The sequence below is a fragment of the Macaca nemestrina genome, chromosome 9, assembly GCF_043159975.1.
Source record: "Macaca nemestrina isolate mMacNem1 chromosome 9, mMacNem.hap1, whole genome shotgun sequence".
Taxonomy (NCBI): Eukaryota; Metazoa; Chordata; class Mammalia; order Primates; family Cercopithecidae; genus Macaca; species Macaca nemestrina.
Window position 1 is genome coordinate 55765511 of NC_092133.1, and position 17146 is coordinate 55782656.

Consider the following 17146-nt stretch of genomic DNA (forward strand, 5'->3'; position numbering starts at 1 on the left):
TTTGGTCTTGGGCAACTTATTTGATCATCCTGTGCCTTAGTTTCCTCATCTGAAAATGGGAATTATAATAGTACCCATCTGATAGTGTTACTGTGCCCTGTTGACTGACAAGCAAAAGTGACCATCATCTGGAATTGTTCTACCATAAGTGGGCAACTGCTCATGTAACAGAATTTAAGTAATAGTGAAATTCTTTCCTACCAGGACTATACTCAGAAGTATGGAACTTAATATACTAGAAATAAAAGGACGTTAAGGGTTATTTAGCCCAACAGTCTCATTTAACATAGAAGGAAACTGAAGCTCAAAGAAGCTGTTCAAGTCTATGGTAGAAGAAAGACTAAGGATTTGGAAGCAAAGAGAAGTATATCTGAATTGAGTTGACAACCTTTCAAACTATGATCTCTAATTTTCAAAACCACACCTACCAGAATGGCTAAAGACAGACAATATTGTTAGCAAGAAAGTGGTAGGAACAGGATTCTCACACACTGCTGGCAGTGTTTATTAAAGCTGAACACAGCAGGCTGTAAAACCCAGAAGTTTCAATTCTATGTATACACCCAACAGAAACACCCACATAAACACCTAAAGTTATGTACATAATTATATGGCAGTGAAAATGACCTACAACTACACATGTTAAGGGTATATCACACAAACACAATGTAAATGAAAGACACCCAATGTAAGTACAACCCATATAATTTCAATTATAAAAACTACAGAAACAAGCAAAACTAATCTGTGTTAGAAGTCAGGATACTGGCTATCTTTATTAGGGGCTGGGGAGTCATAATCAGAAGAGAGCAAAGGCAAACTTGCAGGGTACTGCTCATATAATCATGAAGGTCATGATTATATGAGTGTGTTCAGTTCATGAACATTCATCAAGCTATACTGTCATGATACATACACTTTTCTGTATGTATGTGTCTTTTACCCCTTTTTGAAGCAACCTCAGAGAAACAATGGAATCCATCACAGTCTCACTATTTGTAAATGACAGAAGCAGGTTCCAATAACCCATGTACTATACTATGTCCTTACATTCTTCTCAATTCCAGAGAATTTCTTAAACACATACTTAAGACCAGTTTATGGCCCCTGAAATATACTGAGATCACAGCTTCTGGTGCTTAAGGCTCTCCCACATTCCTTCCTGGCCATAAATTGGATCCTTCCATTTTCAGGCCCTCTTGTGTGAGTCAGTGCAGAAGAGGAGACTGACACATTTACATGACAAACAGAGGGAAATATTCTGTGCCAGTATTTTAAAAGGAAAATCCATTTGAAAGACCAAACTTATCATCCAATAGTTGGGCTGTCTGTACACCCAATGAGAAATACTTAGATAATTCAAAAATAGAAACGTTTTAAGGGTCTAATTTTACAAATGGATGTCTGAGAGCATAAGGCATGACACTTCTCTGTTGTTAGCAAACTACATTGACATTGAGTTTCAGTGTTCGCAAATTTTACAACACAGTGGAATTGAAACACACAGAGACTATTCCTGGAATACTCGAAAAGTTTCAAGTTTCATCCTCAAAACAGGACTTTAACTGTATGCTCCTTAATGCACGTTAATTCCACGAGGAAGCCTCAGAGGCTGGGAGTGTGGGGGCAAGATGGAGGAGTCATAATTTTCATAGCACGTACAACCAAAGCCACTGTTGTATGAAATATACAGCATTGTTATAAACTATGTGATAAATTCTGAAGTCACTTTTCTTGCCTAACAAATGATTTTTTTGAAAAACATTTAAGCATTAGGAAAAAATGAACAGAAATTCTCTTACAGGTGAAAACAGCAAATGGAAACAGGTTTTAAAGTTCTCTACTTTCACACTGCCATCTGCTGCTGATTTAGAGAAATATATCATTAGGTCAGAGATCAAAGACAAAAAATTTTAGAACTGAAATTTTGGAAGTTGGAAATGGTCTAAACACCTCAATTTAAAAATGGTGAAACTGGAACTCAGAAAGATCATGTGATTTGACCAAGAGTCCACAGCTAGCCAATGACAGGTCTAAGGCCAAAGTCAGACCAGCATTCTCCCTGATTGAGAAATAGTTCAATTGGGATCTTAATTTTTTCCTAGAAATCAAATTATTAGTAAAGAACATCAGTGTACTGTTAGAGTAGGTAGACATGAGCAGGGCAGGAGAGCCCTTGCCTCACCCAGGAATTTCCGGTAACCATCAGGTGATGGTCAGGTGTTTATTATGCTGTTTTTCTGAAATGATAATTGGCCACAGCCAACACCAGGGGAAAACAGTCTCCCAGTAGATAGAAAACACCTGGAGCTGGTGATCAGCAGCTTCCCAGTAAGATCTCAGGAGTTGGGCACATGGACTCGGGCATGCTCTCTAAGAGGCAAAATGGATGTACAACCTTCCTATGGGGTGATTTGACTGCTAAAGGAAAATTGTCCCTACGGAGCACTAGCACAACCTCAGTAAACACACTATGCACGTGGTCACCCTCCCAAATGGCCAACACTGCACATGCAGCAGTTGAGCAACAGCCAACCACGAGGGAAGAATCAAGAGAGAAGGAAAATCCCCAGAATCATGCCAACTTGTAAAACCCCAAGTCAAGGACTGAATGGGCACTTGAATCTCTCAAGTTGCCCACGTGGCCCTCTTCCAAGTGTAAATACTTCCTTTCACTCCTGCTCTAAAATTTTTTAATAAACTCTCACTCCTGCTCTAAAACTTGCCTTGGTCTCTTTGTCTGCTTTAAACCCACTTCTGTCCCCTGGCTGAATTCTTTCCTCCGAGGAAGCAAGGATCAAGTTTGCTGCAGACCTGTATGGATTGACCACTGGTAATGGTACTTTGGTTAATGTCTTATAGATAACATAGCTTTATGAACTTATGTTAGATGAAAACATAAAATTTATAATCACTTGGTGTTCAATAGTTTAGAGCAAATTATTTTACCCTTATCCTTAGAACCCGGGTTTATTTATAGATCCTATTTACATAGATTTAAAATACAATAGCCTCATATTTCAGCAATAACAAGACAAAATGTATCAAAGTGACCATCAAGTCACATCTGCAAAATGTGACACATTTATATGTTTAGCTTTGTAGTAACTGTGCAAGGCCTCAAGATGATAAACCATCTATTATTCCTCAGCACTGGATGAGTTTCAAGAGACAGATTAAATGAAAGGGCTACTTGCAGGAGATTTCTTACAATGCAAAGTGAAAACTTTGCAGAAGGGAACTTTGGAACAAAAGTTAGTTTACCTATGACATGAACCGGTGATTCCACACCTTAGAACCTGAACAATTTTAGGGGAAAAAAGGGGGAAAAGGGGAAGGGGATTCCTAATTTTTTATTTTCACAAGATACTTTAAAAATGGAATAACTGGCCAGGCATGGTGGCTCAAGCCTGTAATCCCAGCACTTTGCGAGACCAAGCCAGGTGGATTACCTGAGGTCAGGAGTTCAAGACCAGGTTGGCCAATATGGTGAAACCCTGCCTCTACTAAAAGTACAAAAATTAGCCAGGTGTGGTGACACATGCCTGTAATCCCAACTACTCAGTAGGCTGAGGCAGGAGAATTGCATGAACCAGGAAGGTGGAGGTTGCAGTGAGCTGGGATCACGCCACTGCACTCCAGCCTGGGCAACAAGCAAAATTCTGTCTCAAAAAAAAAAAAAAAAAAGTAATAGCCATCTATTATTACTACTGCTTAATTAGAGAAGAAGAAATGTTTAAATAAGCAAATAGTGAGAAGGATGTAATTTCAGAATAAAAGGCAAGGCAGTAAAAAGGTAATGGGAACTTCACACACACACACACACACACACACACACACACTCTCATACATTTCATCTATCATTGCCTTTATATTTATTTTGCCTTCGGTGAAAGTTTTTCTGGAACTTACCATTGCCTGTGTATTAGTGTTCAAGAGCCAATATTACTGTTGTCAGTATTGGTGTTTAGAAGCCACTATTGCCTCAGCTTTCTAAGTTACCACCACTCCTGGCTAATTAAAAAAAAAAAAAATTACAGAGACAGGGTCTCATTATGTTGCCCAAGCTGGTCTTAAACACCTGGTCTCAAGTGATCCTCCTATCTCAGCCTCCCAAAGCTCTAAGTTTTATAGGCATGAGCCACTACACCCAGCCCAGTGTGTATTTATTATACCTATAGCTCATCTAAACTGGAATGAGCCACATTTCAGGTGCCCAGTAGCCACATGTGCCCACCGTACTGGACAGTACAGTTCTAGAGTCTCATATAATGTTAGAAAAGGACACAGAGAAATCAAACACAATCCAGGATCTAGACAAGAGGCAAAACAAACTCACATCAAGGGTTAAAATAAAACCCAAGGCCAAAAGCACCAAAAGAAAGGTTCAGACGGCTTGTTTGGGGATTTCATAAGAGCGAGAACAACCAAGGCCACAGAACTAAGCCTTGAACTAGGCTGCGAAGTATGGTTATGTCAACAAAAGGGAAGAACATGTATTCTAAATGGAGGAAATAGAAACATAATGTGATTTTTCAGTTTTTAATTTATTATAGGATAGTTTTGGGAATGAAATTATTCCCTTTGGGAAATAAACTCAACCTCCATGCACCTCTTTTTCCTAAAAAGTTTGAGAGAGTCCCAGGAGTAGAAGGATGGTCAGGTCTGCTGCAGTGAATACATAAGTTGGCTGATGCTACAGTGAGAAACAAAATATAGCAGTAACCAAGTTGTGGACCTGCCATGCAGCAAGGATTTCCTAACAGAGTGGATCACTTGGGCCTGTGAAGGTTCTGCCTTTCCACCTAAAATGCAGGGAGCCCAAGGTGTGAGCTCCCCCAAATTGCAGGTTCCTCAATCCTTGCTCCAGCGAAGACTGTAAATCTCAAGTTCATCTCCTTGAAAAAGAAAAAGGCACTAAGGAGCCACGCCCACTCAAATTGTTGATCTCATATACCCTGGCTGCCTTTCATTTTAGTTGGTTTGGTGGTATTTAGATGGCAGAAAGCTTAACCAAAACCTGGTCTTTATTCCTACCAATCTTAAATCTGCCTAGCACACTGGGAACCTGCCAATGCAACAGAATCCTTGAGAGAGGCAGGAATTCAGTACTTCTTGAAGGAGTTAACAGTGCTTAGAGATAAAGCCCAAACCCAGCTCTGCCAGCACTCATAACTCATTCAGCAAGTGGGCCTGGCCATACTGACTCACTGTATTAACATGGTGATATGTTTACTGACTCATATTATGAGTTTGAACACCTTTGGAGGAGGTGAAGACAAAAGGGAGAGGACAAGAACTCTCAAATCTGCTTTGAGTACAAAACTGCAGACTAGATCTCCGTGGTGTTTCCTGCTGTTTCAGCACTTGGGTAGTGTGAGAAACAGAACCACCGTTTCCTTGAATTTGGAGAACAGTATCTAGCCAAAGGGTGTGTTAGCTCATCTTAAAACAATGCAAGGCCGTGATAGCTCTCTAGTTCAGTCACCTTCCATTCCTCCCGTATCAGTCAGGTTTCAACCAGAGAAACAAAACCAGTAGGAAGTATATATTAAGACATTTATTGCAAGGAATTGGCTTACACATTTCCATACTAGGCAGCCAGTCAATACCTGCCTAGCTAACCAAGTCAAAAATTCGTAGGTGAGGCTATTAGGTAGGGCATGTTGGAACTCTCAGGGATAGGTCGCAGCTACAATTACAAGCAGAATTTCTTCTTTGGGGAAAGCTCATTTCTGCTCTTAAAGCCTTGCAACCATTGAGCCAAATCCATCTAGATTTTCTAGGATAATCTGCCTTATTTAAAGTTAAGTGACTATGCACTTTACTCACATCTACAAAATAACTTCACAGCAACACCTAGATTCGTGTTTGAACAACTGGAGAAAGTAACCTAGCCAAGGTGACACATAAAACTGACCGTCACACCTTCCAACATAATCCCTCCTCTCCAGCCAAATTTACTCCACCAGAACACAGCCTCTGCAGTACGGGATCCAGGCCTCTGCATAAAGTTAATTCGCATGGACTTCCCTCTCCTTGTCTATCTGCTTATGAAAGTCCATCTTCCTATCTGGCCCATCTCAATAGCTTCCTCAAAAGCTATCCCTCTAAAACCTCAGAGATTGTTCTGCCATTGCTATTCTCCTTGATACTTGTGAATTCTCAAATTATTAGTTATCTTTTTTTTTCTGTCTCTTTCCTGAGACTACAAACCTCTTAGAAACATGGATGGTGTTTTCTATCTTGGCATCCCTAGCTCAGAGACCTTAGGAATATATGTAATGAGAATGCGCTCATTCACAATGTATAACTCAGGAGGGTGGGATCCTTCTTACCCAGCTTTATTCATCCCAGGGATTATCCGGACAAAGAAAGAAATCAGGCAAGGAGAAGAAGTATTTTCTTCTCAATTATTTAAGTTTCAAGGAAAAGGAATTAAGAATTAAGATTTTGAAGAGTGTAAAGCCCAGAATTCCATGCCTTTTCACAGTTGTAATATGTTGTTATGAGCTACTGTCCAAATCTAGGTTTGTCAACGCCCAGGAGTAGGACTTCATATTTCACATGCTTAGGCACAATCTTGGCAAAGTTCCAGCTCCCTCTCCTGCCCATCTTTCCAAAAACTGTCTTCATCTTTCATCCTGAAGGGTCCCTTTCTTTTGCACATTTTATAGACAATTTACTTCTCATTATTTACATGGCATGAGCAGTGCCACATGCAAGGAGAAATCTACAATAGTTCTCTTTATTTTAAAAAATGTCAAAGCAAATCATACATCAGAGAGTTATCAAAAAGTTAAAGATTAAAATTTAAAGATAGGCCGGGCGCGGTGGCTCACGCCTGTAATCCCAGCACTTTGGGAGGCCGAGGCGGGCGGATCACAAGGTCAGGAGATCGAGACCACGGTGAAACCCCGTCTCTACTAAAAATACAAAAAATTAGCCGGGCGCGGTTGTGGGCGCCTGTAGTCCCAGTTACTCAGGAGGCTGAGGCAGGAGAATGGCGTGAACCCGGGAGGCGGAGCTTGCAGTGAGCCGAGATCGCGCCACTGCACTCCAGCCTGGGCGACAGAGCGAGACTCCGTCTCAAAAAAAAAAAAAAAAAAAAAAAAAAAAAAATTTAAAGATAGAGGGCTTAAGTCAGTGGTAGTTCCTAACTAAAAATCACTTTGGGGACTTAAAAAAATTCATGAGGTCAGGCACAGTAGCTTATGCCTGTAATCTCAACACTTTGGGAGGCTGAGGCAGGAGAATCCCTTAAGCCTAGGAGTTTGAGACCAGCCTGGACCACATGGTGAGACCTTGTCTCTACAAAAAATAAGAAGAAAATAATTAGGCATGGTGGCATGCACCTGTGGTCCCAGCTAATCAGGAGGCTGAGTTGGGAGGATCACTTGAACCCAGGAGGTCAAGGTTGCAGTGAGCCAATACAGCACCACTGCACTCCAGCCTGGGTGACAGAGCAAGACCCAATCTCAAAAATAAAAAAATAAAAAAATAAAAAATTCATGAATCTAGGCCCCATCATGGACCAAATGAATTAGAATGTCTGAGTGTCAAATCCACGCAATTATATGCTGAAATGGTCCCATAGATGATCCTAATTATCTCCCTGGTTAAGAACTGCTGATGTCCATTTGAGTAACCAACATAAAAATACTTATTCCACTTCCAATGTACTAATAATCCACTTGTTTCTCTGTAGAGCAAAGTTGTTATAAAGCAGATGGTCAAAGTGGCTTGCACACTGCCAGACACTGCTTACTAATACTACATAAACACTGTTTCAGAGTTTGCTTCTTAATTTATGCTATGAGGAACCCAAAGAGGCCAACATCAAATACAATATGTTCAATGGAGCCAGCCATGCTGAAACTTGTACACAATATCTAAAGTGTATGTATGTATGTATGTATGTTTTTATATATATATATATATATGCATATATATACACACACACACACACACACACACACATGCAGGCGTAAGTTATAACTGTTTAGCCATCCTTTTCTTCCCTACCATTTTTCATTCTTGAATTATTTGCCCGCATTTTTTCTACGCTCATCTTTAAAAGCTTTGCTCACCAGGTGCAAATGACATTGAACCTAGAGAGGTTAAGTGACTTGCATAAGGTCACTCAGCTCAATGGTTGTAGAGCCAGGACTTGAATTAGCTTCTGACTCCACCCTCAAGCTCCTTCAAGTACTTGTTGTCTCCTAGAATTTTGATAAGATGGCCTAACTCTCTGGTCCCTACAAGCAGGGCTGGCTTGTTGGATTTGTGACCTATGCAAGTTGCACAAGGCCCAGTGCTTAGAAGGATCCCACACTTGGTTTAGTGCTCTGCTGTCACTAAATTCTTAATTTTTTAACAAGGATTCTGTATATTCATTTTGCACTGGGGCCTGCAAATTATGTAGCCAGTTCTGTCTAAGAGTAAAGAGGGCTGCTCCTGGCTCTTGAGATGAGTGATCATCCACCTAGAAACTTGGAAAACATGTAGAGCTGTAGTTGAATTGTCAAAAACAGTCAGCTTCAGCTCTGACCACCAATGCCCATCCTTAAGGAGATCTAGGCTTTCCTCAACCCTCTACTCCAACCTGGACAGACTTGTGAAAAGAAGCTTCATTCTTCAAGTATGTGCTAATTGAGTTAGCATTTCAATTATCCTTTGACCCTTGCTGGAAGCCAAAGTAATTACATTTCTGTTTAACTTAGTATTTGCTAATAGAAATGGTGACTAATTAGAGAACATTTAAAAAATTCTTTCCTCCCCACTACTGGTCTTATTTTAGAAATCAATACTTTCAAATCGCATTATTAACATTATCAATTATCATCCACTTGTACTTTGATGGCTTTACAAGCAATCCTTATTTTGAGAAACTCTATGAAACAAATCTAGGGCAAACTTTTCCTGTTTCCCTTGAGCTCATAATGGCAATATTTTTATTTGTTTACTTATATTTAGTCATCTTATCTGACATAGTGAGATGATCCCGCATTGTTTTTTAAGCCTTTTTGTCTTGTTTATAATTTAACAAGGTAATACAATAATTGGAAGCATTGCTTTTTTTGAAAGATATCCCCTTTAAAATTCAGGAGAGAAGCATATTTAAAAGAAGGAATGACTAATGCATTTTGTTTTAAGCATATTTTCAAGAAACCATTTTAGAGCTGAAAAATACCTTACAAATCATATTTAATGTTCTTATTTTCCCCATAAGAATAGAGACTGTGATTTGCTCCATGAATAATGGTGAGTTCATAGCATACAGGAAGAGAGCCCAGGGCTATGGACTCTATCTAGATCACTACCTTTTGTGCTTAAATAGTTCCAAATACGTTGGAGTAATGGTCACTAAATATTACTGCAGAGTTCAAACTATAACTGTAGAAGTTGAAGTGGCATATTATTTTAATGGTGCAAAGGAAAATAAAAAGTCTCTACTATTCTCTCTAAAGATGACAGGAATCACTATTACATCATATGTAACTGTTCATCAAGAATATCACTTTTGGAGACACACAAAATATATCACATGTATCTTATACATAACACTATATTAAAATATTTAATGAAGATTTTAATGTTGTGATTGGATTGGATTTTGTGAGACTCATTGCTATGTCTGCTTTTTCTTGTGAAGTTCTCATGACCACAGGACATGTGATTTGACCACAGTGTATCTGGAGCAGAGAAGAGTAATCACAAGCCATGTAGAAGCTGCTTAGAAGGCTGCCGAGAGCCATTTGGTCCTTTGGTCCTTACCAGTGTACCTTGAACATACTTTGAATGTACCTGGATCACTACCTTCATCTCCCTGACTCATTCTTACTCATACATGTGTGTCTTACAAGACTGTGAGCCTCTTAAGGGCAGGAACCATGTGTTTGCTGTTCATCTTTTCATTTGTAGCATCTAGTTCACTGCCTGGCACATCATAGAAAATAAATGAATAAAGAAATGAATGAATGGATGGATGATTTAACATCTTAGGGAGTGCCTGCATTTTCACACAGATTTATTACAGTGAAAGTACAATCATTTTAATGAAGGTGGGAAAAGATATGTTATACTTTGAAAAGAAAGCCCTCTCTGCCTTGCATAATGTTCACGATGTAGTAAGCGTAATTAAATGATTAAAGAGTAAAGAGAGGCATAAATTTATCCACTTACTTGCAAGCAAGCCAACTCCACTTGCCAGGGATCCAACCCAGGCTGTTTTTCCTTTCCCTTCACCAAAGGCATCCAGCCATTCTATGTACAGGACTCCAACAGCCAGCGGGGATCCGTAACACAAAAACTGAGTAAAGAAGGAGACAAACACAATCACCCAGCCCCATCCACCGTCAGGTGACTTTTTAAGTTCCATTGTAAGACAAAATCAGGAGACGTTTCTCTGCAGGTCCTAAACAAAAACAAACAGAAAAGAAAAGCTTATTTAGAGTGTGGTAGGACACAGCACTTGGGGTTAAAATATCTCCTCCGAAAGTAAAAAATAAAAAAGGTTCTCCAAAGACACGCATGGAAAAGCATAAAATATCATTGACATAACAAGTTAACAAATACATTTGCATTTATTATTTGAATAAATGATGCATATACATGGTACAATTTTTTTTAATTATAAAAAGGCGTAAAGTGAAATATAGCCTTCTCAACCTTGTCTACCTTCACCAGATTCCCACCCTGCTCAACCACAGAGAGCCACTGATGTTAGTTTCTTAGTTTTTAGTTTCTTGAGTTCCCTAGGAAGCAGATTCCTAGCAAGAAGGAGACTGATTAGGAATGCTCTCTAGTTGATGCCTATGGAAGGGCATAGATGGCAAAGGGAGCAGATCAGCTGCAGATAACTTTCCAGTTATAAAGAAGGGGATTTCTAAAGTTGGGATGACCCTTCAGAGCTGTGCTGAGCTGGGTGCTGGGAGCTTCCCATCCATACTTCCATGTTGATCATGTACTGGATGTGGCTACCCAGGAATGGGTGGTGATCAGAGGTGAGGTGGCTCCCTTCAGAGGAGGCAATCTATCCCCATAAGAGCTGTCAGCATTCTCAGCAGCTGGGGCAAGGACTCTGTCATTCCTGAAGGGGGCCTGGAGGGGAACTGGCAGCACATCACAATGACCACTGACTGGAGTATTTTTCCAGTTTCTTTATGCATGTATAAGCAAAACCAAGCAAATATTCTCAATGTCTTTTTCATTAAAAAGTAGTATATTATACATTACATTCCCCACCTTCCTTTGTCCACTTAACATCCTGAGAGATTTTTCCCTATCAATACATAGACAGCATCCTTAGTCATTTTTATAAGTACATAGGATGTACTTATACCATATGGCTGTATGCTTGCTTATTTATTTACTTATTCAATAGCAAAAACACTTGCATGGTTCAAAATGAAAAAAAGACAAAAGATGAACAGTCCCCTATCTACCTATTTCCCACCTAAGCCTTATCTCCTCCACAGGTAACCAGTGCATCTTGTTTCTTGTATATCCTTCTAAGGTTTCTTTATGCATACACTGGCAAACTCAAATATAGATTTCCTCTATTTTTTACACAAAAAAGAGCCTATTATATACATTGGTATGTATTCTCTTTCATTTGACAAATATCTTGAAGATCTTCCACATCAATGCATACTGACCTTCTTTATTCATTTCTTACTTCTGTACTATAATCCAGCATGGATCTTTATCTTAAGTTTGTTTGACCAGTCCCTATGGCTTCAATGAAAAACAATGTGCAGTGAAAAACCTTACATATTCATATACCTTTTTGCTTATACACATATCTGTTGGATAAAATCCAAAAGAGGAATTGCTGAGTCAAAGGGAATATACATTTATAATTGTAATTTCAGAAAGTATTGAAAAAGGCTGAGGTGGGAGGATCATTGAGGCCAGATACTACCAAATTAAGTTCAAGAGCATTGAACTAATTCATATTGTCTCCAGGATTTTGAATGTGTTGTGAAACTTTTGGATTTTTGCAAATTTCTTGGTTTTAAAATAGCATTTCATCATAGTTTCAACTTGCATTTCTTCTTCTTTTTTTGTTTTTTTTGAGACGGAGTCTCGGTCTGTCACCCAGGCTGGAGTGCAGTGGAGTGATCTCAGCTCACTCAACTTGCATTTCTTATAGTATAAATGTGGTGTATCATTTTGGAGATGAAAAGTCAGCTGAAATTCCTAATTCTTAGGTGTTTTTGGATATTCTATTCTGTTCCATTGGTCTGTGTATTCATACATCATTACCACATTTGTTTAATCACAGAATCTTTTTTATAAAAGTTCTTTTACCATATGTTACTCTCTAATGGGGCTTTTTCTGTCTTTATAATTACACTCCTTTTGCAATATTTTGTAGCTATTCACGTTTTCTAATCTATATGAACTTCAGAATCAGCCTGTCTGGTTCAAAAAGAAATCAGATGATGCTTTCATTAGGACTGAGTTAAATGTAAAAATTGATATAAGGAGAATTGACCTTTTACGATGTCAACTTATTCTAAGAACATAATACGTTTTGCATTGTTCAAGTCTCCATCTATGTTCTTAGTGTTTAAAATGTTCCTCAATAGTTCATTGTACTGTATTTTTATAGATTTTATCCTTGCTGCTAATATTGTAATTGGGGTCATTTCTTTATTTGTCTTCTGTTTGTATGTTTAAAAGCTATTGATGTCTGTATGTTAATTTTACACCCCACTTCCTTACAAAATTATCCTGTTTGTGGTGGATTTTCAGATGATTTTCTGAATATACAATACACAATGCAATACAGTCATATAGTCACCTACAGTTACAATTTTTATCTCCTTATACGTCTTAAATTTTTATACTTCACATTTCCTTCTTTTTTTTTTTTTTAGACGGAGTTTTGCTCTTGTTGCCCAGGCTGGAGTGCAATGGCACGATCTCGGCTCAATGCAACCTCCACCTTCTAGGTTCAAGCAATTCTCCTGCCTCAGCCTCCTGAATAGCTGGGATTACAGGCACCCACCACCATGCCCAGCTAATTTTTTGTATTTTTAGTAGAGATGGGGTTTCACCATGTTGGCCAGGCTGGTCTTGAACCCCTGACCTCAGGTGATCCATCCGCCTCAGCATCCCAAAGTGCTGGGATTACAGGCATGAGCCACCGTGCCCGGTTCCTAATTTCTTTCTTTTGTCTTTGCATTGAACAGTACATACAGAATAATATCAATTTACAAAAGTATACATTTTTTTCTAATTCCTAACTTTAGTGAGAATGCCCTCAAATACCATGATGTTGTCTCTGGTGCCTAGTTGGATTTCTTTTATAAAGTTAAGAAAGTAATTTGCATTTTTATATTTTTGAGTGTTATTATAAGTAATTGTTATTATATTTTATCAAATGTGTTTCCAGTGTATAGGAAGATAGTCATACAATTTTCCCTTTATAACTTTTAATATGGTAAACTATATGTTTTCTACTACTGAAGCATCCATGAATTATTGGATTAAATTTCCCTGGATCATGCATTATTTTGACTATGTTAGTCTATTTTGGGAGAGGGATTTTTTAATTCATAGGCAAAATTGGTCTATTTTTGTTTTTGATTTCTACTAGTGTTGGTACCCAAATGGTGTTTACTTTATTTAAAAATTTGGGCTGGGCACAGTGGCTCATGCCTGTAATCCCAGAATTCCGGGAGGTCAAGGCAGGCAGATGGCTTAAGGACAGGAGTTTGAGACCAGCCTGGGCAACACAGTGAAACCCTATCTCTACCAAAAAAATACAAAAATTAGCCTGGCATGGTGGTGCAGCTGTAGTCTCAGCTGCTCAAAAGGCTGAGGTGGGAGGATGGCTTGAGTCCAGGAGTTTGAGGTTACAGTGAGCAGTAATTGCACCACTGCACTCCAGCCTGGGGGACACAGTGAGACCCTGTCTCAACAACAACAACAACAAAAGGCAAGAAAAGAAAAGAAAAAATTTTCTTCTTTTTCTAAACAGCTTACATGGCAATGGATTTGGAGATCCAAGGCCTAACCTTCAAGTCCCCAGCAGGGCCTCCCACTTAAAATCTGCACCTTCCATGTCTCTTCACTATGCCAGGTTTACAGTCAGGTGCAACAAAGTCTTTGCCCACAGATTCTGCCAAACCATGCACTTGGCTGTGGTTTCAACAGATAATGTCTGAAGACAGTAGGAATATCAAGTATCCATTCACACGCAGCCTAATTAGATGACAAGGCATTTGGCTACCTTTAGAGAGTCATAGCTATACCCATCATTTGCCTGGGCTTCTGCGGATTTATTTCTTCACTTTGATTTCAGAGTAATGCGCAGAACTCATGTCACCATGTGCCATAAGTCTTTATACAAATTAACTTTCAACATTTAATAACCAAAAACAGAAAGATGTTACAAGTAGTGAACAAAACTGTAGGTATAAAATCCAGACACTCAAACCACATGATTGTGTTAACAGAATTATCCAAACTTCCAAATCAGAAACTTTTGTAGTAATCAAATATGTTTCCTCCATTGGACATTTACTCTCTCCGTAAACTCTCTTACCTACTCTATTGTAAAACTAAACAATGCAATTCTGGTCTTTCTAATGACAATTTAGTACTTTACAATTTCTGTTCAGAATCCTCTTTAAAGAAAATATTGTCTGAACTCCTCAAACTAGATAGGATATGATAGAAATAGCCAAATACCTGAAGAGACTAAGAGGTTGTGTGAAGACAAATGCATATGAGATTGTCCTTCATTCAAATGCTCCAATCACAGCACTTCAGGAAAAGTACACATTTATAGAGACAAAGCACCACAATTATGAATAAAGCCAGTATTCCTGAGAAGTTGTGGGTAATGGGGGAGGATGAAGAGAATTATCTCCCTTACCAGTTTTCAAACCTAAGTAGACAAAAATGCCTTTCTACACCACATACCTCTGCCCTACCTTGCATTGCCATGCCTTGCCTTCGGTGACATTTCAGGATGTAGGACAAGAGCCAAAGAAATTCTCACAGTAAATATTTAAGAGAGCAAACCTTGGAAATACAAAGTTCCCATGCACATCAACTCTGACTAGAAAGGCAAGTTTTTATAGCGATGACTAACGGTTTCTGATCTGTCATCATCTCAGAGTTTAAGATACATGTAGTCTCAATAGAACACAGTGAAAACTACCATTTAGTGATTTCCTGTATTCTGTCACTTAAGCACCCTCCTCCCATGGCTTCCTCTATTCCCTAGGTGCCTCTCACCAGCTGTTTTTCTGATATTCTGCACTGGGTAAGGTGATTTTATAAATAGGCTAGTCTTCATTTCTCCTTTTTGGTAATGGTGCTCAACTTCCTTTTTGAGGATATAGATCTGCCCTACGGCTAGAGGGCTTGTGGGACTGTTAATTAAGTTTCCTCGACCTTGAGCAATAAAGGGCAGATAACCCAAGAGAAGCCAGTAGGCTTTCAGGACTCTGAATCTTGATTGAAATGCCTGAATCTTGAGTGAAATGCTCTAAGGAAAGGAAAGGAAAATCTGCAGAGATTACGGATCCCCATGAAAGTGCACTGAAGAGACCTCTGTCAGTTCTACTACCTTGACCTCCCAGAGATACCGAAGCCTGGTTTCTCCAGCCTTCCACGTTTGTGAGCTAACCCAGTAAATTGTTTTGTTAAGTTATTGATACTCATTTCTTTACTTGCACAATATATTTACTTGGATAAATATAATGCAGTAATTTCAAGTTGATTATTTTAACCCTCTATACCCCATTTGGTCCCATTTGGGACAAAGGTAAAGCTGAGGAATATTGTTGATGACCATAGAATATAAGAAATACAGATGTGCCGTATCTGTTTTTAAGAAAATTTCTTCCTATTATCGTCCCTTCTTCATATTTTGTGATCTAATATGATAAATTCCCTTATCTGGCATTCTTTTTAATAAAAATTCCAAATTAACTAAAATTTCCACTAAGCCTATTTATCCTAATGTTTACAGAAATGCAGCAAGATAAAAGTGGTCTTAAAAATTAGCTGGGTGTGGTGGCATGCACCTGTGGTCCCAGCTACTTGGGAGGCTGAGGCAAGAAGATAGCTTGGCCGGGCGCGGTGGCTCACGCCTGTAATCCCAGCACTTTGGGAGGCCGAGGCGGGCGGATCACAAGGTCAGGAGATCGAGACCACGGTGAAACCCCGTCTCTACTAAAAATACAAAAAATTAGCCGGGCGGGGTTGTGGGCGCCTGTAGTCCCAGCTACTCGGGAGGCTGAGGCAGGAGAATGGCGTAAACCCGGGAGGCGGAGCTTGCAGTGAGCCGAGATCGCGCCACTGCACTCCAGCCTGGGCGACAGAGCGAGACTCCGTCTCAAAAAAAAAAAAAAAAAAAAAAAAAAAAAGAATGAAAAAAGAAGATAGCTTGAGCCGAGGAGGTCAAGGCTGCAGTGAGCCATGATCATGCCACTGTTCTCCACCCTGGGCAACAGATCAAGACACTATCTCAAAAAGAAAAAAAATAGAAGACGACAGTGGTCTTTATTCAAAATGTTCTTGATCATTTACATTTACATTATATTGCACTAGTTACTAAGGGAGACCAGAAGACATAGAAGGTGTGGTCCCTGACCTCAGAAGCTCTTTTAACTCACTTAGGAAGGTAAGATATGTGTACACGGGAAAGTGTCTCTATGTGGGAAGGTATGTGCACAAGAGAGTACGTACACGACTGGGTGCCAAACAAGTGGATGGATATTAAATGTTTAGGAGTCAAAGGAAATGAAAGCACTCAAGGTGGCAGCAGGAGTGGAAGGGCCTCATAAAGTAGGTTAGTTCTAAAGAACAATGAAGAGATTCATATAAGGGCAGCCAAGGCAAGAGGAACAACATGAACATACATGTGTAATCAGGATAGGCCTGATAGGTTTGGTGGAGTTGTAGAGGGCAGTTCTTACAGGGCTCACATAGCAAAACAAGATTAGAAAAATGATACTTTCCATGTAAATTCAAGAAGAATGAGTTTCAAGAAGTCTGTGTTTATAACCCCAAGAAATAACTGTTTCTACATATTGTAGAATAAATCATTTATATTATCTAAGTGGTGGAATATTTTTTCAAAAAAAAAAAGGCCAGGTGGGGTGGCTCACGCCTATAA

General features: G+C 39.2%; 1 protein-coding gene across 3 annotated transcripts in view; it reads right to left on the reverse strand.

Annotated features, from left to right (window-relative positions):
• Nucleotides 1–17146, reverse strand: part of LOC105466187 (solute carrier family 16 member 9) — a 58786-nt gene that overhangs the window by 23906 nt on the left and 17734 nt on the right. For all 3 annotated transcript variants that reach the window (XM_011715211.3, XM_011715212.3, XM_011715214.3), the window contains exon 2: nt 10186–10417. In XM_011715211.3, coding sequence (XP_011713513.1) covers nt 10186–10381 — 196 coding nt within the window. In that variant the 5' untranslated portion in view covers nt 10382–10417. The remainder of the gene's footprint in view (nt 1–10185; nt 10418–17146) is intronic.